Raw genomic sequence first — 22,950 nt, forward strand, 5'->3', positions numbered from 1 at the left:
AAAAATCATAATCATGAAGTATGTCAATGATGTATTTACGTTGACATAAAAATATGCCAGAAGATGATCTTGAAACTTCCATCCCGAGAAAATAATGCAGATTTCCACGGTTTTTGATAGAAAATTTTGATTCAAGGTAAAAGATTAATGAAAAGATAAATACATTACCGGAACCTGTGATGATATTATCATCAACATAAACAAGGACATATATAGCCATAGTGTCAGTTTTATAGAAAAACAAGGAGCACGAGATTGATGAAAACCTTGGTCGAGAAGTGTTAAAATATAAGATCCTGGAAAGGGCCATTCTCCAAAACCTTGATGTTCTAGAGTAACTGGTTCCTTGACATGGTATCAGAGGTCAGGCCGGCAGAGGAATCAGGTTCGATCCCTGCCAGCCCCAATATTTCTCACAATTTATGAGGGACACGAAAGGCAAATTTATGCCCCAAAGATGGGCGCCCGTGATTTACTCTTCGACCCATAAATGGGCTCTCGAGTGAGGGGGAATATTAGAATATAAGATCCTGGAAAGGGCCATTATCTAAAATCTTGAGATTCTAGAGTAACTGGTTCTTTGACATGGAGATCAGATGACTTGTAGAGATTTGTGGGCAGTTAAGAGATGATTTATACAGTCCTTTATTATGGGAATAATGTCAGGGATCTGTTTTATTAATTCCAGATTTGATGATGATATGATTTCTAGTCTGTTGGGATTATTGTATGTCAAGAATAAGCCTGTATAATCTGAGACTCCTCTTATATATGATAAGCAAGAATAATACAATAAAAATGTTTTATCAAGCTTCTCTTCTGTGCCATTGTTACATGGTATCAGAGCAAGGCTATTGTTGAAAGAAAAAAACACCATGACACGCTATAGACAGGCCCTTACCGGATCAAGAAAGGACAGAAATGATGAAGCTGTTGTGGAATCATCTCAACTACCTAAACTTGCTATTAATCCCATTGATAACTCTACCCTTCCCCTTCAGATTACTCCCTTCAAACTAAATGAAAAAAATTATCTTCAATGGTCAAGATTTGTACAAATGGTTATACGATGAAGAGGAAAAACTGGGTTTCTTGATGGTTCGCTAAAGAAACCAAGTTCAACTAATCCTTCGTACAATACGTGGGACACTCAAAATGCTTTGGTGATGTCCTGGCTCATCAACTCCATGGAGGAACAAATTGGGTCATTATATTTGGTCCACTCCATAGCCAAGGTCATTTGGGACAAGGTGAAAGTTTCATACGCTAATTTGGATAATTCAGTACAGTTGTGTGAATTAAGAGATAAAGCCAGAGATCTCAAACAAGGAAGTATGGACGTCATAGAGTACTAAACAACTCTTACCAAGTTATGGCAGGAGCTGGATATATTTGAGCCAAATGACTGGTACAGTGATTGTGTAGGCAAATATGCAGAACTTGTTGGAAACACCCGTACTTTTGACTTACTAGCTGGATTGAACAAGGATCTAGATGAGGTCCACGGAAGAATGATAGGAATGCGACCACTGCCTCAAATTAAAGAAGTCTTCGCTGAAGTTTGAAGGGAGGAAAGTAGACGGAAAATTATGCTTGGTGATCCTAAATCTACTATTCAATCAGAGGCTTCTACACTTGTCTCTAAGAGTTATGATCAGATGCGAAAATCCGAATTCTCGAATGAACCAAGGCGTCCTAGAAAAGGAAATCTTTGGTGTGACTATTATAAAAAAACTAGTCACACTAAAGAAACTTGCTGGAAATTGAATGGAAAACCTCCAAATCAGAATTATCGTGAACATCAAAGGCAGTCTGGGCACTTTCAGAAGGATACTCTTGCCTATCAAACCAATGTTAAACGAGCTGAACAAAAACCTGGTGAAAATATAGGCGGCATCAACCTCAATAAGGAGCAACTTGAGCGCCTTTATAAGCTTCTCTCTCCTGATAATAAAACTTGTACTTCTTTAGTTTCCCAACAAGGTAATTTTCTTTCTCCTGGTACTTTCATTGCACATGAAGGACATTTGCATTCAGTTGTAAGTTGTCACAAGATAAATTAAGATCTTGGATTATAGATTCCGGTGCCTCAGATCATATGACAGGTTGTGCTCAATTATTTTTCTCATATATTCTGAATCATGGGAATACTAAAGTAAGAATTGTTGATGGGTCATTGTCTCCGATTGCTGGAATTGGAACTGTTAAAATTAACTCAACTCTTGTTCTCGAGGCTGTATTACATGTTCCAAATCTATCATGTAATCTATTGTTTGTAAGCAAAATTTCAGAGGATTGTAATTGTAAAGTCATTTCTCACAGAATTGTTGTGAATTTCAGGACTTGAGTTCGGGGAAGAGGATTGGCAAAGCTAGTGAGTATGAGGGGTTGTATTACTTTGACATGGGCAACGACGAGAATAAATAAGTTCATAATGTTAGTTGGGAACCTTCATCAAGGTAAAATCAAGTAATATTGTGGCATTTCAGATTATGACATCCCAGTTTTACATATTTGAAGCATCTATTTCCTTCCTTATTTAAGAATGATGATAATTTTCAATGTGAAATCTGTCAGTTATCCAAACATCAAATATCTGTCTTTAAACCCAAACCTTATAAAGCTACTAGACCTTTTTCCATGATTCATATTGACATTTGGGGGCCTTCTCAGTTTCATAACATTTACTCAAAACTTTGGTTCATTACCTTTATCGATGATCATACTCGTGTGTGTTGGTTGTACTTGCTCAAAGATAAATCTGATGCCAAACAAATTTTCATAAATTTTCACAAAATGGTTGAAACTCCATACTCTACGAATATCTAAATCTTACACACAGATAACGGTAAAGGGTATTTTAACCAGATTTTAGGAAAATATCTCATTGAAAATGGGATCATTCATCAAAGTTCTTGCACCTACACCCCCAACAAAACGACATCACTGAAAGAAAAAATAAACACCTTTTGGAGGTTGCTAGGTCAATTATGTTCACATCCAACACTCCTAAACTTTTCTGGGGGAATGTTGTTCTCACTGCTTGCTACCTTATAAACAGAATGCCCTCAAAGGTTCTTCAGTTACAAACTCCACTAAGCATATTATCTAAATCTTTTCCAGAAAATAGGACTATCAGTAGTCTTCCTCTAAAAGTGTTCGGGTGTACTGTGGTTGCCCACAACCATGAACTCAATCGAAACAAACTTGACCCAAAATCCTTAAAGTGTATTTTTCTTGGATATGTTGCGAACCAGAAGAGGTATAAATGTTACTTTCCTGAAAAGAAAAAATTAATTGTGACCATGGATCTTAACTTCTTTGAAAATACTCTTTTCTTTCCCTAAAATTTTCTTCGAGGGGAAGAGAAACAGAAACACGGTGAAAGAATTAGTGAAGAAAATATTTGGCAAAACTCTACCTCTTGGAAATATTTTCCAGAAATCCTCGATTTCCCTCTTTATCCCTATGAGTATTCATCTTTGCCAAATGAAGAGACTGGTGATGAGAATAAAAAACAAGGGGAGAATCTTGATGCTGAAAGTAATCAAAAGAAAAACAAGGTGTCTGATTTAGATGAACAGAAAAACACCCATCATAATAAAGAGCTTCTTGTTTATTCTCGTTGGAAGAATCAACAGCCACCTTCAGCTCTCGAGACTTATCATGAATCTGACCCGGAATCAGGTAACTTACATGTTCATTCTCTTGTGGAAAATTCAATAATTTACCTATTGCTTTAAGGAAAGGTGTTCGCTCTTGTACTCAACATCCTATAGCACAATTTGTACAATATGATCATTTATCACCTTCTATGAAAACACTGGTATCCAATCTTGAAGGAAAATAAATTCCCAAAAATATTCAGGAAGCTTTACGACCTGAGTGGAAAAGGGCATTTGAAGAGGAAATGAAAGCTCTGAAAAAGAACGACACTCGGGAATTGGTAAATAGACCCAAAAATGTTGTTCCAGTAGGATGTAAATGGGTATTCACTGTGAAATATAAATTTGATGGGTCTATTGAAAGGCACAAAGCACGTTTAGTTGCCAAAGACTTCATCAAACATACGGGATAGATTATCAAGAGACTTTTGCTCCTGTTTCCAAGCTAAATATAATTCGTGTACTTCTCTCTCTTGCAGCAAATCTAAACCGGACGCTCCATTAACTTGACATCAAGAATGCATTTCTTAACGGAGACTTGAAGGAAGAAATTTATATGAAACTACCTCCTGGTTTTAAGAGTGTTGGAAAAATAAGACAAGTTTGTAAGCTGAAAAAACTATTTATGGACTGAAACAATCACCGAGAGGATGGTTTGAAAGGTTCACAAAAGTTGTCCGCCAACAAGGGTATAAACAAGCTCATGCTGATCATACCTTATTCTACAAACACGAAGGCGGCAAGTCAACTATACTAATAGTATACGTTGATGCTATTATCATAACAGGTGATAATATTCCCGAGATTAATAGCTTAAAAAGAAAGATGGAAGACGAATTTGAGATCAAAGATATGGGAATGCCAAGGTATTTTCTTGGTATGGAGATTGCTCGAAATAGATCAAGCATTCTTGTTATTCCTAGTGGACTAACAATGAGATTTACAGAAGGGGGGTTGAATGTAAATCTCAAAACTTTTTCAAGTTTTGAGCAGTTTTAAAGGCTAAGTGTTCAAGATAAACAAGTGTGTGAATTGCTTTAAGCTAATACAGACATATATATATTCAAACACTAATGAAAAGAACACAACAGACCTTAAAAACTTTTCTGGTGGATTGTTGTTCCACCAGAGATGGTATTTCAGAAATTTTGTGATCTAAGAATTTGATCACAGCTGCGTCCTAGTACAAACTAGATAATTTTTCTCTCAAGATTTTTCTAAACAGCTCTGGAAAAATTATTCTCTAATTACTAGCTGCTACTTGGTTTATATATCACCAAGTTTACAAGTGAAGACAAGGATAAAATAAAATAATAAAATAAGTTCTCCACTTGTTTCTTCTCCAGTTTACTCCGATACATTGTTGACTATTGCCTCTTTATACTAGAGTAGAACGGCTGCTTTTTCTGATGTTCCTGAAATTAGGCTGTCACATCTCAGTTGTCTCTGTTTACCCATGTGCCTCTGTCTGCAGTTACAACTACCACTTATCAACTGTTATTTAACAGAACATCCGTTGAAGCCTTCATCCGTTGATGGCTTTATCCGTTGATGTGTTAGCAGTTGAAGCTCTATCCGTTGATGCGCTCATCCGTTGAAGGATGTTATCCGTTGAAGCTTTAGAGACATCCGTTGAAGCTTTGTTTCTCATCCGTTGAAGGTCTTTAAGTTATCCGTTGACACCACTTCATTTATACAAATTTACAAGGCATGAAATATTTACAATTGGCCTTCCTATCTGCATATCCTCTAGTAGTCAACATGACTTATAATTTCCCTCAACTTCTAAGAATAATATCTTAAATTCAGAGACTGAAATGTGCTACAACACTAGACTTATTTCTAAGTAAAGCTACACCATCAACGGATAGCCAAAGTGGTCTTATCCGTTGAGGCTACAAACACTAGACTTCTACTTAAGTGTTTTGTTAAACATATCATCAAACTAATGCACATATATTCCTAACAATCTCCCCCTATTTATGTCTATAAGAATTGTAGGCATAAATTCAGAGTTAACTTGATGATAACAAAACACTTAACAAATATATGAATTGAAACTAAGTAGAAATTTAAAAGTGCTGTAAAAGTGTATGTACTAGGAGGTAATTGAAGATTTACAGAATTTCCAAGGGTGCTCCTCTAACCTGAGCAAATCATCTTTTTCTTCTTTGTTCCCTAGTTTTCTTTCCTAGCCCTTTGTCATTTTCCTCAATTTGGAGTTGGAGTTGTCTGAAGAATTCAGCTTCATCTTCATCACTGATATCCAACTTAGATTGCATTTCCTTGAGAGTTTCATTGCTGGCAATCTTGAGTTGGTCTTCAAGTCTGAAAAATCTTCTGACTCATTTATCATCTCTAAATTCCATCAACCAATGAGGTGATTTGTGAATTGTAGTTCCCTTTTCTTGAATGAGTAAGGTTCTGGGCAAAGCATTGGGCTCCCTCCAAGTTTTCCTTATGTTGGCAATCTTGTTGAGAATTTCAGTCTTGGCAGTCCTGGTAAAGCCAGAATCCTTTTGTATGGATGAATAGACTCTGATCAAGGTAGAGTAGCCTTCATTCAGAATCCTGTAGAGAGGCCGTGTTCTTTCCCCAGCTCCTTTGTATCTGAACACCAGTCTCTCTGGTAGCTGTCTGTAGGCAGCTATTCCCCTTACATCCTCCAGCTCATCCAGATAGAGATCAATGTCTGAAATTTCTTTTATGTCACAGATGTGAATATAATCATCTTTAGAAATGGGTGGCTCAGGGTTAGGTTTTTGTTTTTGAGTGAATTTCTTAGAGGTTAGGGGAGGTGTAGATTTGGATTTTCTTTTCTGTTTCTTTGGTAGTGGAAGAGTGGTTAAAAAGGTAGGCAATTTGATGTTCTCCCAATCAATAGGTTCCTCTTTTGGGATGATTGGTTCACCGTGGATGTTTATAGTGGGATCAGCAACAAAGGGTTCAGGTATGGAAGGTAGTGGTTTAGATATTGATATAGTTTCTTCAGTGTTATCTTCACTCCTTCTATGTGCCTTGGCCTTTCTTCTGTTTCCCTTCTACCATTCCTCTCTTTCCTCCATATTTTCACCAAATATACTCCCAAGAACCTCATCTAAGTTAGCAATCTTGTCTTCACCCCTGACTTCAATTCCTTTCTTTTCTTCAACTTGACTTGACTTTAGCTGTTGTTCAAGCTTTGCTTGTGCTCTTTTGTCAGCCTTGAGTTTTTCAGCTTCTTTCTTCAACCTTTTGGTTTCTTCCCTCTTGGCCTTTGGAAATTTGGGATGTCCTTGCATCACACAGATACTCTTTCCCTCTCTATAGATAATGGCCATGTTCATTCTCTTAGCTTTGTCCTTGGTCTCCTTGCGTTTTATGATGCTAGCACCCAGAACTTTGTCTTCATCAGGCTTTGGAAGAGGAAAGTCCACTTCTTTCATCTGAGCAAAGTCTAGGGGGTTCTTTGTGGAGTCCTTGCTGGATCTAGTGTTGGGCTTGAGAACCATAGGTTTTAAATTCTTGAAAGAAGTCTCTCCAACCTTATTTCTCCTTTCTGGCTTGTGCTCCATATTGATTGGTTCAACCTTTGTGCTATGTTTCACTGATATTGATTTATCTTGTGTAGAGCCAAACAACTGTTGCATCCTTTCATCAATTCTCCTCCTTTGCTCTTTCACTTGAATTTCAGCTGCTGCCAGCTGGATTAAATCAATTCCATCAGGCTTTCCTTTGATTTGAATGATTGGAGAAGTAGTGATGGCAGGAACTAGCACTTTAGATATTTGGATTTTTGTAGATGGCTCTCCTTCCCCTTCCCTTTTACTCTCCCCCTTTTTGTTATCATCAAGGAGAGGGGTCAAGCCCTGTGCTTTTGCCAGCTGCATAAGTAGACTTGTTTGAGATTGTTGGTTATGAAGAATGGTGGCCACAGAATCTTCAATACCTTGAACTCTGTCTTCCAACTTGGCCAGTCTCTTTTCAGTATTTGATTCCTTTTTCAATCTCAACAAAAAGTCCTGCATTGTACCATAGGGCATGACTGAATCCAATTTTTCAGAATTGTAGGATTTCAAGTCAGCAATATCCTTTCTGAGTTCATCCATACTCAGATTCTGTCTTACTTGCTGCAACTTCATGAGATGCAGTGAGTCCAGGTGAGCTGTAAGGATAGCCTTGGTACCGGCATGAGAAGTTTTCTGAATGGCCTATTGAATAGTACTGATTTGTTTGACTAAGGAGACATTGAATTGCCCTGGTGTAGACTCCTTTGTCAAGGCCCATTCAGGTAGATTTGGAATTGAACTAGGGCCTTCATCTCCCCCTAAGTTCATGCTTCCATCAGAAGAAACAGAGTCATCATCATCAGAATTTACTCCAAATTCCTCAGATGACTCACCAGCTGTAGAAGGCATCTTGTTAATAGCAGCTTTATCTCTTTGAAGAGATTCTGTTGTATGTACTAGATGTAGTGTATTTTCTGCCTCCTCATTGCCCTGAGCAGCCAACAATTGATAGGCTGGCACAGGATGAGTAGAAGTGTCAGCATCCAAGGAAATGTTATCAATTACAGCTTTGTAATGTTGCTGAAATTGTCTTTCCTTTTCAGCATCATCCACAATCATTGACTCACTTGCAATGGCTGGTTCCACCCTTATATCTGCTGTACCTGCCTTTCTCTCATTTTCTCTATTTTCTTGCATCAGGGGCTCCCCCTGGCTCACACAATTGACTCCCTCACCTTCACCTACTAAGGTGATACTCCTCTCACTTACTTTTGCCATGCTGGAAGAAATAGCATGCATATTTGAGCTCTCAATCTCTCCTTTTGCCTGGGAGCAACCCAGCCTCTCACTCAAATTATCACTCCCTTCCCTCAGTCCTAGAAGTGATTGTACAGTAATCATGTCTTCTACACTTGGAATTGTTTCAGTTGAGTGTGTAGAGACTATCAACGGATATGGAGTATACTAGTGCACCTGTAGACAAATGTAGATATCAATGACTTGTTGGGAAACTCATATATTTAGCCCACACAAGACCTGATATAGCTTTTGTCGTTAGCATGGCAAGTCAGTTTATGCACAAGCCATATAAAGAACACATGGACGCGGTTATTTGAATATTAAGGTATTTAAAGAGAACTCCATGAAAAGGATTGTTCTTCGAGAAAGGAGAGTCGCGAGAAATTGAAGCCTATACTGATGTAGATTGGGTTGGTTCAGTAGTAGATAGGAGATCTACCTCTGGGTATTGTACTTATGTTTGAGGAAACTTGGTCACGTGGAGGAGCAAGAAACAAAATATAGTCGCCAGAAGTAGCGCAGAGGCTGAATTTGGGTCTTTGGAAAATGAAGTTAGTGAACTGATTTGGCTGAAGCTATTACTCAAAGAACTTCAAGTTTCAACAAAAAGCCCTATGAAATTGTACAGTGACAACAAGGCTGCCATCAACATAGCTCAAAACCCTGTCCATCATGATCGTACGAAATATGTAGATGTTGATCAATATATTATTAAAGAGAAGATTGAAGACGGGAACATCTGCATTCCTTATATACCTTCAGCAGAGCAAACATCAAACATTTTAACTAAAGGATTTTCTAAACCCTTATTTGGAAGAAGGATCAGCAAGCTAGGATTGTTCGATATGTACAATCTACCTTGAGGGGGAGTCTTGAAGATCAGATGACCTGGAGAGATTTGTGGACAGTTAAGAGATGATTTATACAGTCCTTTATTATGGGAATAATCTCACGGATCTGTTTTTATTAATTCCAGATTTGGTGCTGATCTGATTTCTAGTCTGTTGGGATTCTTGTATGTCTAGAATAAGCTTATATATTCTGATACTCCTCTTGTATATGATAAGCAAGAATAATACTATAAAAGTGTTTTATCAAGCTTCTCTTCTGTGCCATTGTTTCTTACAAGAAGTGTAGAGGAAAATTTTGCGAACCACTCCCTAGAAGCTTGTTCAAGACTATAGATTGATTTATTTAAACGAAGAACACGAGTATCGCGCTTTTTCTGAAAACCAGGAGGAAGGCGCATGTATACTTCTTCTGAGAGATCACCTTGTAAAAAGGCATTATTGACATTTAATTGATGTAGATGCCATTTTCTTACATCAACAATAGAGAAAAGAGCACGGACTGTGATAAGTTTTGAAACTGGAGCAAATGTATCAAGATAATCAATGCCTTCTTGTTGTATGTATCATTTTTCAACAAGGGGAACTTTATATCAATCGAAGGAACCGTCAGGAGAGAATTTAGTTTTGTAGACTCATTTACAACTAACGGCTTTCTTTCCTAGTAGTAGTTGAGTAATTGTCCAAGTTTTATGAAGTTTCAAGGCTTTGATTTCTTTCGCCATTACATCCTTCCAATGAGGATATTTCATTTCCTCGTGAAAGGTATGTGCCTCAGTTGCAGAGATTATGGATACTAAAGCCTTTTGATGTTGAGAACGAGTACAATTAATCAAACATCATTATGAAGACCGCAAAAGTGAGGCAACAAGTACGAGCCCGAAAGTTTGTGACAAACTATGAACCTAAGAGTATACACACGCACAAATATTTAATCTACAGACATCAAAATATGACAACAACTTGGATGCAACTTTGCACAACTTCAAACAACCGAGAATATTAACATCATGACGAGTCATGTACAATGGCTGGACAATTTGTCTACAATGAAGTAGATAACAACCAATACATCTACATGCAAGTCTAATCGGCAAAATCCGATTACTTCGTCAAGATAACAAGTCTATTCGAAGGTACATACTTATCAAAGAAACAAGTGCATGACCTAGAAACATCATGATATAGTACAACAATAGATCAAAAAAATACTCATACATAAGCTGAACATATCGATGGACTATGAAATCTAAACTTCAAGACAAAACTACTGCAAAGAAGATGATACATCACTCTTGTACGAATCAACACATATGAAAACTCCACTCATCAACTTGACAACAACTGTACTTGTAGTGTTTGGCGTTCAGGTAGGACAAGGAATTGATCTACAATCAAAGCGACTGAAGTACGTGTGGTAACAAGTTATCCTTTGATGATGTTACAAAGATTAGAATCGACATGAACATGAAATGAAGATAATTTCATTAGATGTTGAACACTCCCAATCAAATTAAGGGTAATTGTTGGTGTCAGATTTTTGCTTGACTGGACGAGAAGGCAAGGACAAGAAGCTGTCTAATGACGTAAATTTACAAGGACATAGCTAACAGACAGGGAAGATCAATACAAATGGACGAGTAGAGTACCATAATAGAAACAAATCAAATAACAGCCCTGGAAATTAGGAGGGTGGTTATCTAAAATACCAATTATACAACAAAGTTAGGGGCTGGTGGCAGGAAAGTAGTAATGGATGAAGGCTAGTGAAAGATGATATATCAAGAAAAGAGTTATATACAAATCAGAAGATATACATACAAGAACAAAAATTATAGAGTACCTTTAAAAAGAATTAGTGTGAAGTTTGGTTTTCTACTAAATTTAGCCTAAACATAAGCAAAGAGGATTCAATGCAGTTTTTATTTAGCTTGATAAGTTACTCGCACATGACTTCGATAATTATAATATGATATAGATATAGATTGATTACACTATTAACGAAATTTTCAGTAATGTTTTAATATTGTACTTTTTTTTATCGTAGGTAATCCACAGCCGCTACCTTTCGGGTGCGCACTGGGTAAACCCTACGGGTTTACGCAATAACCTGCAAATCACGTGAACCAATGTAAACCACCCTACGGGTTCACGCAATAGCCTGCAAACCACGTGAACCAAGGTAAACCGCATTTAAGCAACAGGCTCTGGCTCATGAGGCATAATCATAAACTCTTTTTCCGTGGGATTCGAACATGTGATTAAGAGGATAATTATCCACTCTTTAACCAACTGAACCAACCCTTGCGGGCTTAATATTGTACTTTGTAGAGGTTAAAAGTGAATATATGTGTATTATATAATTTAGCAATAATTTATATGGGCGTACCGTGTACGTTTGTATTAGTGTGTGAAATAAAAAAATGATATTATTAAATAGTGAATAATGACATAATGAACAAATTATATAATAACAAACCACACTAATAACGAAATACTGATATTTCGTTAGCAATATTATTGTATAAATTTCTTAAAATAAGTAATTTATTAAAACACTTTCTAAAAATCCACTTGATATTAATACATAAATACTAAACACAAAATCAGGCCTAAGAAAGCTACATTAGGACAACAATTAGAAAAAATAAAAGTTACTACTGATATTAAATAAAATTAATTTTGTCTAACCTAGCATTTTGTCAATTTCATATTATATATCAAATATTGGTTGTTTAAGAGCCTAACTTCTAGGTTAAATAAGGCGTCGGTCCCAAATATCACTTTCTTGAGTCAAATGTTCCTCAATGTCATTTTTTAAATTATTGGCCCCAAATGTCAATTCAAAACGGGGTTTCGGTTAAAGTTTTCAAAATAAACGAAAAACGCAATTTCGTGTTGAGTTTTCTATAACAATTTTTTTAAAATAAAAGAAAAACGTAGTTTCGTTTTGTGTTTTTGTTTAAAAACATGGTTTCAAACTGTGTTTTGGATGAAAACGCAATTTCAGAAATTATTTTGGTAAAAAACGTAGTCTCGTCTTTAGTTTATGGATATAAAAACGGGTTTTCAAACTTAGTTTTCTGTAAAAACGCAGTTTCCAACCGAGTTTTTCTGATGATGCAAAAAAAACAAAACCAAAACGCAAATCCAAGATGAGTTAATATGAAAAACTCATCCTGAAATTGCGTTTTGGCCCCATAAACATGAATTGAAGTTGCATTTTCATTTTAAAAAAAAAATAAAAAAAATTGAAAACGTAACAGGCTACTCCATTTTTCATTAAAAATAAAAATTTCAACCAAAACTCCATTTTGAAATAACATTTGAGGCCGATTATCTAGAAAATGACATTCAGGGCCGTTTCAACCGGTGACATTTGGGGTGAATGACAAATTTAGCCTATTTTTACACAAAATTGACAAAAATAATCAATTTCTAAAAAGTTGGCCAACTTTGGCCGATGGGATACCCAACTGTCAGTGGAGTATCCACTTTATATAAGATACCCAACTGGCAGTGGAGTATCCCATATATGAAATACCCAACTACCAGTGGAGTATCTTATATAAATTGGGATACCCAACTGACAGTGGAGTATTCAATCGGCCAAAATTGGCCAATTTTTTCATAATTGCTATTTTTGTTAATTTTTTTTTAAAAATAGGCTATTTTTGTTAAATTTTTTTAAAAATAAGCTATTTTTGTCATTTTTTCTGACATTTGGGCCCTTTTTTTTGTTAAACACAATACTTGTTGTTTATTAGCTACCTTCTAGGTTAAACACAACACTAAAGCCTCTACACGACCCTAGATAAAAGCCATCGTGTTGGTGTTTTATATTTACTCGTTTATCTTGCAACTTGTTTTTGTTTTGAGTTGTTGCAGTAAATATGTCCAACAATGAAGGTGTAGCAATTGGAATAGACCTAGGAACAACCTACTCATGTGTTGGAGTTTGGCAACATGATCGAGTTGAAATCATTGCGAATGATCTTGGTAACAGAACTACACCATCATGTGTTGCTTTCACTGATACGGAGCGTTTCATTGGCGAGGCTGCTAAGAATCAAGCGGCTCGTAATCCCGTCAACACCGTATTTGGTACTCGTATTTACGTGAATATCTCTATTTGAGTGTTGCCTGAACCATGTTTAGCTTGATTTTAAATTATTCGTTGGAGTTGTTATAAGTTTCACTTCTGGGCTTATAAAAACATTAAAGATTTTTTGTAGAATCGTATTTTACGTGAATATTTCTATTTGAGTGTTGCCTGAATTCTAGCTTGATTTTAAATTATTGGTCGGAGTTTTTATAAGTTTCAGTTATATTTACGTGAATATCTCTATTTGTGAATACCTCTTGATAACTCCTGGTGGCGGGGCTGCTCCTTCGACGCCGTCCTGGATCCTTCGCCGCTGTAGAGGTGTAGCTGTGGTTGGGTTCCTACAAAACAACACCGGAAGGGGGGTTAGAGTCCCGCGGCGCCTCCGGCGTGAGAGTAAGAACTAGCTTTTTGGGAAGATGAAGATGAATATGAATGTAAGGTTGCTGTGTGTGTATATGAGCGTGAAAGAATCATTAACCCCAAAACCTCACCTTCTTGGGCTATTTATAGCTCAAGGGTAGGGTTTTGGGGTTGGTACCTTTGAATCGTAGTCATTGGTTCTGGGAGCGGAGGGCACCTGGCGGGAGTGGATGCTTTACACGCGTCAGCGCGGGACTGGTCGAGGAATGTTTTGAGGATCCTCTGACACGTGCCCTGATTATTCCCATGATTGATGTGTGACAGTTGTCCCCGTCACGTGCTTGGGCCAACGTCTCACGTGTTGGGGTTTATCAAGGTTCCGCTTATGGGACTAAGCTGGTCAGGAGTGGTAGTGTGCGGGACTACCCCTTCCAGGAGCTGCGTAGAGTTATGAGCCTAGGAGTAGGCATCCCCGGAGCTGTATGGAGTTAGGAGCTTAGGAGTAGGCCTCCCAAGAGCTGCATGGAGTTAGGAGCTTAGGAGTAGGCCTCCCAGGAGCTGTATGGAGTTAGGAGCTTAGGAGTAGGCCTCCCAGGAGCTGTATGGAGTTAGGAGCTTAGGAGTAGGCCTCCCAGGAGCTGTATGGAGTTAGGAGCTTAAGAGTAGGCCTCCCAGGAGCTGTATGGAGTTAGGAGCTTAAGAGTAGGCCTAACAGGAGCCATATGGAGTTAGGAGCTTAAGAGTAGGCCTAACAGGAGCCATATGTACTATCATGTGCCCCCCACTCCCTTATGCAGATTTTATGGATGGGGGAGTGTTTTTGGGTTTGTTTTTAGAACATGAGTTTCTTATTATTTTATTGGAAGGAGTTGAGCTTTTCTTGCCCTCCAGTCCGGATTGCACTGAGTTTGGCGAATCCGGACTAAGGTTGTTGCCCTTGTCAGGAGTTGCGTTTTTCTTGCCCCCCCAGTCCGGATTGCGCTGAGTTCGGCGAATCAGGACTAAGGTGGTTGTCCTTAGCAGGAGTTGAGCTTTTTCTTGCCCCCCAGTCCGGAGTTCGTTGAGAATCAGGACTAAGGTGGTTGCCCTTGTCAGGAGTTGCGCTTTTCTTGCCCCCCAGTCCGGATTGCGCTGAGTTCGGCGAATCAGGACTAAGGTGGTTGTCCTTAGCAGGAGTTGAGCTTTTTCTTGCCCCCCAGTCCGGAGTTCGTTGAGAATCAGGACTAAGGTGGTTGCCCTTAGCAGGAGTTGAGGTTTTTCTTGCCCCAGTCCGGAGTTCGTTGAGTTCGGCGAGTCAGGACTAAGGTGGTTGTCCTTAGTAGGAGTTGAGCTTTTCTTGCCCCCCAGTCCGGAGTTCGTTGAGTTCGGCGAATCAGGACTAAGGTGGTTGTCCTTAGCAGGAGTTGAGCTTTTTCTTGCCCCCCAGTCTGGAGTGCACTGAGTTTGGCGAATCCGAACTAAGGTTGTTGCCCTTGTCAGGAGTTGCGCTTTTCTTGCCCCCCAGTCCGGATTGCGCTGAGTTCGGCGAATCAGGACTAAGGTGGTTGTCCTTAGCAGGAGTTGAGCTTTTCTTGCCCCGAGTCCGGATTGCGCTGAGCTCGGCGAGTCAGGACTAAGGTGGTTGTCCTTAGTAGGAGTTGAGCTTTTCTTGCCCCCCAGTCCGGAGTTCGTTGAGTTCGGCGAATCAGGATTAAGGTGGTTGTCCTTAGCAGGAGTTGAGCTTTTTCTTCCCCCCAGTCTGGAGTGCACTGAGTTTGGCGAATCCGAACTAAGGTTGTTGCCCTTGTCAGGAGTTGCGCTTTTCTTGCCCCCCAGTCCGGATTGCGCTGAGTTCGGCGAATCAGGACTAAGGTGGTTGTCCTTAGCAGGAGTTGAGCTTTTCTTGCCCCCAGTCCGGATTAAATTGAGTTGTGTAGTCCGGACTTGGAAGTTTAAACGGTTTTGGGGAATTTCCCCCCAATTATTTGAATTGTTACAGTTGTCTTTTTCAAAAGACGTGCTGTAATAATGACTCTTCAATAATGACCGCTCGTGATGGGCGGCTGAGATCGTGCCACGTGGCGTGGCTATTTAGTTTTTAACCCCCTATAAAAGGAGGCGCTGCCTTCTTTGTTTTCTTTTTATTGCTTCTTCAATTCTTCTTTTATCTTTTTATTTCTTTCTCTCGAGGTCTTTCTTTGTTGTTCTTGCCGTCGTTACCTGTCGCTGTAGCTTGGCCTGTGGTTGATTATTGGTCGTCCCCAGTCGCTCCGTTATATCAATCTCGTAAGTGTTGCTCTTTTTCCCTGTTTGTGTCTTTACTTTGAGTCCTCCGTGGCCCTCATTGTTTGGTTGTATTGTTTATGTGTTCTTGCATTTTGTTGTTGTTGTTTTGCTGTATGTATGTGTATATATATGTGTTTGTGGGCATGTTTTGGTTTTTGATCTGTGTTAATTGTGTTTCTGGAATTAGGGTTTTCTGTTAGGGTCCGGACTTGGATACCCCGTCCGGACTCATAGCCTAGGATTTGGAGTTTGTAATTGGTGGGTTTTTTTGTGTTTCTGTGTTATTTGAGTTCGTAGTAGTAGGCTAGTTTTGGTTTATCTTCGAGGTTTTTGCAGTTCGGAGCGCCTGTTTAGTGCTGTATTTTTCATTGGGTCTCCGGATTGTTGCTTTTAACTTGTAATAAAAATGAATCATAGGGTAGTCCGGACCATGTAGCTTCAAAGATAAATAAACTGTAGGAGTTTTAGACTAACCTTTGTAACTTGTTTTAGGTTTATGGTCCGGACTAAAGCTCTTGCCAAGGCCTTCATAACTTGTTATCCGGGGCCATCTAGTTCAGATTCTGAGTCTTCTGCTGATTCTGAACGGGTCGCGATGGGGAAGAGGGCTTCCACTTCGGATTCTGAGGCAATAACGAAGCTTACGGTTGCTAAGATATCTTCGAGAAAGGTACCCTGTAGTCCGGAGGGTTTGTGGGTGGAGGATCTTGGTTATTTTGTTACTAAGAGCGAGGAGATAGAAAACAGTTTTTATTTTAGGAGCGTTAGGTCCGGATATGCTAGGCAGGAGAATGCTGGCCCGGGGCCCTATGATAGGGAAGCTTTTGATAGGAAGTTTGCGAACAGCATAGTGGCCAATGAGCACTATGAGTTGAAGGATGAGTATGCTGGGCTAGATAATGAAGCCCAGGATTCGGCGGTCCGGGCTGCTTTTCAGTTGGATCGCCGGATTGAGTGGAGGTGGCCGACTCCGGACGAGAGGGCTCATCATAGACCGGCTGATGGCTTCGTTCCCGTGTGGTTGGAGCATCTCCGGTCTGGATGGAATCCACACTGGCATTTGTTTCTAAAACATTTGTGCAAATATGTGTACAAGATCTCTCCAATGCAGATAACGCCTAATGGAATAAAGTGGATGACTTGGTTCATTGCCACCTGCAATCAATTTAAAGTTCAGCCCACGTTCAAGCTGTGGCATCACATCTTTCATTTAGTCCGGTCTAGCCAGTTCCCGTTATACGAGCTTCGGTTCCGGGCTCCGGAGTGTGGGTACGGTGGCTCTTATAGGCCCGTTATTCAGCAATCTTCGCTGAAGTTTTGGAATGGGGAGTTGATCATGCTCCGGGGTTTGGACTTGTACTATCTACCCCATATAGCTTCGGAAGGAGTCCGGACTCGCTTCCGCAGGGATGTGCTCCGGGGTGACGCTCTCCGTTTAATTTTTGCATTTTGTGAATCTCTGGGTTTCCAGATGACCCGAGACACCTTTATGAATCATAGAACTTTGCATAGGTTGGGCTGTAAGTAGTTTTCTTTGTTGTCCGGACCTTTTAAATGTTTCTTTTCTGCTCCCCTTTGTTTTTGCTTCTTGTTTTTGACTTGTGTTTTTTGTTTGTTTCCTGCAGGTTTGCCACATTATAATCCGGACATGCCGTCCTCCGCTTACAGTGATGCTCTGAAAGGTTTGGGCAAGGCTTTCAAGTTGCCAAAGAAAAATGCTGCTGGTGGCTCCGGATCGAACGCCTCGGCCGAGGAGGGATCACAGAGCAATGCCGTCCCCAATCCGGAGCCTGAAGTTCATTTAAACCAATCCACTCCGGAGCATAATGTTGAGTTGGATATGGGTAATGAGTTTGACAATCTTGAGGATCTAGGTCCTATTGGGGAGGTTCCAGGTGCTGATTCTGGGCGGAGGAGGAAGAGGCTCCGGACTCTTGGGTCGAAACCTCCTAGGGCTGAAAACTATGAAGCTGGCTCTGGGTCCGGGGCTGGCAAAGGGAAAGCAGTTGATGTGGATAGTCCGGATGAAGGTGGTCCGGGGCTGGAGGAAAAGGTGGCGCGGTTCATGGCTGGGATTCCGACTCAACCTCAGTGGAGTAAGATGAATGAGTCCAGATTCGATGCCACAATGAAGGAGTGTTCCCGGCTCTGGGGTCAGGTATTTTCTTTATGTTCTTGTTTTTTGCCTTGATTTGCCTTAGAATATTTTTCTGAGTTTTTTCATTTTTTGCAGCTTGGTGGGTATATGGCCGGATCAGCTTCTCTGGCCTACAATGAACTGAAAATCTCCCGGAGTGCCATTGCTGATAAAGACTCGGAGATTAGTCACCTCCGGGACCAGATTATTGAGAAGGATAACTCTTTGTCCGGGTTGAACAAGAATCTGAATGAAGTGACTATCCGGGCTGATAACGCGGAGAGGGAGGTTTCTGATTTAAAATCCGAATTGGCAGAGCTCCGGAGGCAAATGTCTGCTGTTCGTCCGGAGGCTGAGGTTATCGATGAGTTTAAAAGATCTGAGGAGTACGATAGGGCCCTTGCCAATGCTGGTGCTCCGGAGATAGCTCGCTGCTGGCTGGTTGCTGAGCGACACATCAAGACTAATCCGGAGGCCGATTGGGATAGCTTCGTCTCCGAGTTTATCAAGGCTAAGGAAGACATTGAGCTCGGATTGGGGGAACCGGAGCCATTTGACGGCCCCTGTCCCAGTTTCATTCCTCCCAGTGCTCCGGACGCTTGACTTTCTATTTGTTAAGGATTTTTTGATATGTTCGATCTATGTAATATTCGTACTTTGCTCCGGACTTTGTTGAGTCCGGTGAATTTGTGATGAATGCTTTCCTTGACGCTATTTTACTTTGTTTCTGTAGTTTGTTTTTGCCTTAGAATATTTTTCCAGGTAAGATTTGTTGCTCTAGTCCTGACTAATCCTCTTATCCGGACTAGTGGCTGCTTTTAGTTAGAAAATTAATTCTAAGTAGAAATTGGTTGCTCTAGTCCTGACTAATAGCTTGTCCGGACTAGTGGCTGCTTTTAGTTAGAAAATTAATTCTAAGTAAAAATTGGTTGCTCTAGTCCTGACTAATAGCTTGTCCGAACTAGTGGCTGCTTTTAGTTAGAAAATTAATTCTAAGTAAAAATTGGTTGTTTTAGTCCTGACTAATAGCTTGTCCGGACTAGTGGCTGCTTTTAGTTAGAAAATTAATTCTAAGTAAAAATTGGTTGCTCTAGTCCTGACTAATAGCTTGTCCGGACTAGTGGCTGCTTTTAGTTAGAAAATTAATTCTAAGTAAAAATTGGTTGCTCTAGTCCTGACTAATAGCTTGTCCGGACTAGTGGCTGCTTTTAGTTAGAAAATTAATTCTAAGTAAAAATTGGTTGCTCTAGTCCTGACTAATAGCTTGTCCGGACTAGTGGCTGTTTTTGAAACATATGCAACTTAAAAAGAAAGCTTTTCACTGATCATTCATACAATGTAGAAGGAGAAACATATTGGTTGCTTGCCGTATTGGCTACAAGTTTGTTTGCTTTACTACTTGTAGAATTTTCTTAGCCTTAGTCCATGCCAGGTGTTTGGGACTTCTGAGTCATCCATGTTCAAGAGCTTGTAGGTTCCTGGCCTGAGAACTTCTTTGACCTTGTATGGTCCTTCCCATTTGGGCATTAACTTTCCGGTGTTTGTGGGATCTGATGCTTCAGTGTCTCGAAGGACTAAGTCTCCAACTTGGAAGTTTTTGACTCTTGACTTCTTACTGAAGTGGTCTCTTGTTTTCTCCTTGTATTTTTCCATCCTTTGTACAGCTTGGTCCCGGACCTCATCAATTAGTTCCATGTTTGTTTTGAGTCCTTCTTCGTTTGCTTCTTCTTCAAAGTTTATTGCTCTGTGTGTAGGAGCCATATGATTTTTGAAGTATGTTTAGCTTGATTTTAAATTATTAAGTTGGAGTTATTATAAGTTTCGGTTGTTGTCTTGTATAAATATTAAAGATTTGTAGGAGAATCGTAGGTATACGTATTCAGTGACGGATACAGAAGTTTATAAATGGTGTGTTAAGAATTAAAGGTGCATACAAACTTTTCACTGAGCCTAAAATGTTACATAATAACACTTATCTAATCACACAATCCTAAATTAACTAAATACAATCCCAAATTAACCTACTGAGACTTATCTAATCAGAGATTAACAAGCCAGTGAAAATAGAAAAATAGTAAAGTAAAACATCTATTTGACAATTTCACAAACTTGTAAGCAGTAGTATACTCTTTTTTCATTGATATTGATATGAGCAATAAATGGGATGAGTTTGGAATACAAGTTGTACTTGTGAACATAAATGAGACTTCGGTAGAGAATGGAGGCACAAGCATAATTCGTATAAGCCGTAAAAAAAAGAAATAATTTCCTTGAAAATAATGGTGTGTCAAGTGACACACCATGCATTACACTACATCCGCCACTGCTCGTATTTACGTGAATATCTTATTTGAGTTTTGCATGAATTATGTTTAGCTTTATTTTAAATTATTGGTTGAAGTTATTATAAGATTCAGTTAGGATCTTTCTCTAACAATTAAGATCGGTTGCAGGACGAGAAAGTGTCGATATTATGCCTCTTAAAAAATACTGCAGATACATGCTTATGGTGGATTTTATTGCACCTGTAGTTAGTAAACTTGAACTTTTTGTGTGCACAGATGCTAAAAGGTTGATCGGAAGGAGAGTCACAGATTTGACTGTCAAAAGCGACATGAACCTGTGGCCTTTTAAGGTTATCGGTGACCAAGATAAAAAGCCCAAGATTGTTGTCGATTATAAAGGTGTGGAGAAACAATTCTCACCTGAGGAGTTGTCTGCGATGGTTCTTACTAAGATGAAGGAGATTGCAGAAGACTACTTGGGAAGTAAAATAAAGAATGCTGTGGTCACTGTCCCTGCACACTTTAATGACTCACAGCGCCAGGCTACAAAAGATGCAGCAACAATAGCAGGTCTCAATGTTCTGCGTATTCTTGTTGAGCCGACAGCTGCTGCAGTTGCTTATGGTCTTGACAAGGAGCTTACAAGTAGCTTAGAAGGGGAGAAAATTGTCCTTGTATTTGATCTTGGTGGTGGTACTTTTGATGTTTCGCTTCTCAAAATTAAAAAGGATAATATTGAAGTACTAGCTACTGCTGGTGACACTCACCTTGGAGGTGAGGATTTTGACAATCGTCTTCTAAATTATTGTGTTGCTGATTTCAAAACGAAGCACAGAAAAGAGATCAACCGAAATGCCAAAACATTAAGAAGATTGAGAACCGCTTGTGAAAAGGCAAAGAGGTTTTTGTCTCATAATGTTATGACAATAATTGATGTAGATTCTTTGTTCGAGGGAATTGACTACTGCACAAAAATCAGCCGTTCTAAATTTGAGGATTTAAACATGGATTTGTTTAGATCTTGTGTGGAGACAGTAAAGAAATGTTTGGAAGATGCGAAGATGGACAAGAGCAGGATCCATGATGTTGTTCTTGTGGGTGGTTCTTCTAGAATTCCAAAAGTACAAGAGCTTTTGCAAGAGTTTTTTGATGGGAAAGAACTTTGCAAGAGCATAAATCCTGATGAGGCTGTTGCCTACGGTGCAGCTGTCCAAGCTGCTATATTAAGTGGAGAGGGTAATAGAAAGATCAAGAATTTGCAGCTGATTGATGTGACTCCTCTGTCTCTCGGGACTGAAGTTAAAGGTGGACTCATGTCTGTAGTTGTTCCAAGAAACACAACTATTCCTAATACAATGCAAGGTAGTTATATAACAGCGGCTGATAATCAAACATTCATCCGAATCAGAGTTTTTGAGGGTGAGAGAGCAAGAACAGAAGATAACAATTTTCTGGGAGAGTTTGAGCTAACTGATATTCCTGCTGGTCCAAGGGGAAAATTTATTTATCGTTTAACCTTTACAATTGATGCTAATGGGGTACTAAATGCTTCAGCTGAAGATGAAGATAATACTACTGGAATTAAAAACAGCATTCAAATTATCAAAAAAGGAATGCTGACAGATGAGGAGATCGAAAAAATGGTTCAGGTTGCTGAACAGTTCAAGACTGAAGATGAAGAATTTAGGAGAAAGATGAATGCAATGAAAGCATTTGAGGATTATGTATATAAAATAAGAGACTGCACCGAAAGAAATAAGAATCTTAAACTATCTGTTAAGAGGAAGATGAGGTCTTCTTTCAAAGAGGCTATCAAATGGTTAGATGCAAACAGAAATGCTGAAGTTCATGAGTACGAGTACAAGAAGCAACAGCACGAAGAACTCTGCAATCAATACATTCCTAGCAGTGCAGACATTAAGACTGAGGAAGTTTGATACCTTACATGTTTTCATAATTTGCAGACATTTTCCATTATGGCTCTCAAAACTTTCACAATTTTTGGGTATTCACTTGTTTAAGAATCATCTTAATCAACATTAAGCACATAAACTTTCTAACATCCAAATTGTGGCTTGTGAAGAACTAATACCTTGGCAGAGTTCAAACTATCAAGACATAGTAGGTAATTACTATACTTTCACTTTTTAATACACTTGCATGTTTCTATATGGATCTACAACATCATATTTATAGATATCTGTGGTGGTCTTAAACCAACGATTTTCATAACATATCAAACCGTGATAAGTAACTGTGTTGTAACAATCATTTATTGAAAAATGACTTCCATAGTATATCATATCGTGATAAATAACTGCTATGTAACAATCATTTGTTGAGTATTAAGATTATGTATATATTTACTCGTAATTTAAAAAATAAATCTTGAAATGCATAAATATGTTATAAGTACTATAGTAATAAGCAATGTTCTTCGCTAAATACCCACCCCGTGTAGCTCAACTGGTTGAGGCAGGGACTTTAGCCTTCTT

The 22,950-nt window shown here is 39.1% G+C and overlaps 1 protein-coding gene across 1 annotated transcript; it reads left to right on the forward strand.

Moving 5' to 3' along the window:
- The first annotated feature begins 1,589 nt into the window (after positions 1-1,589).
- LOC141696559 (heat shock 70 kDa protein 18-like) lies at positions 1,590-22,454 on the forward strand. The gene is made up of 7 exons (XM_074500686.1): positions 1,590-1,983; positions 2,079-2,236; positions 2,341-2,407; positions 3,442-3,687; positions 4,453-4,542; positions 13,189-13,404; positions 20,732-22,454. Exons 1-7 carry the CDS (start codon positions 1,590-1,592, stop codon positions 22,390-22,392), a joined length of 2,832 nt encoding a protein of 943 aa, XP_074356787.1. The 3' UTR covers positions 22,393-22,454.
- The last annotated feature ends 496 nt before the right edge of the window (positions 22,455-22,950 follow it).

The sequence above is a fragment of the Apium graveolens genome, chromosome 11 (genome assembly GCF_009905375.1).
Source record: "Apium graveolens cultivar Ventura chromosome 11, ASM990537v1, whole genome shotgun sequence".
NCBI lineage: Eukaryota > Viridiplantae > Streptophyta > Magnoliopsida > Apiales > Apiaceae > Apium > Apium graveolens.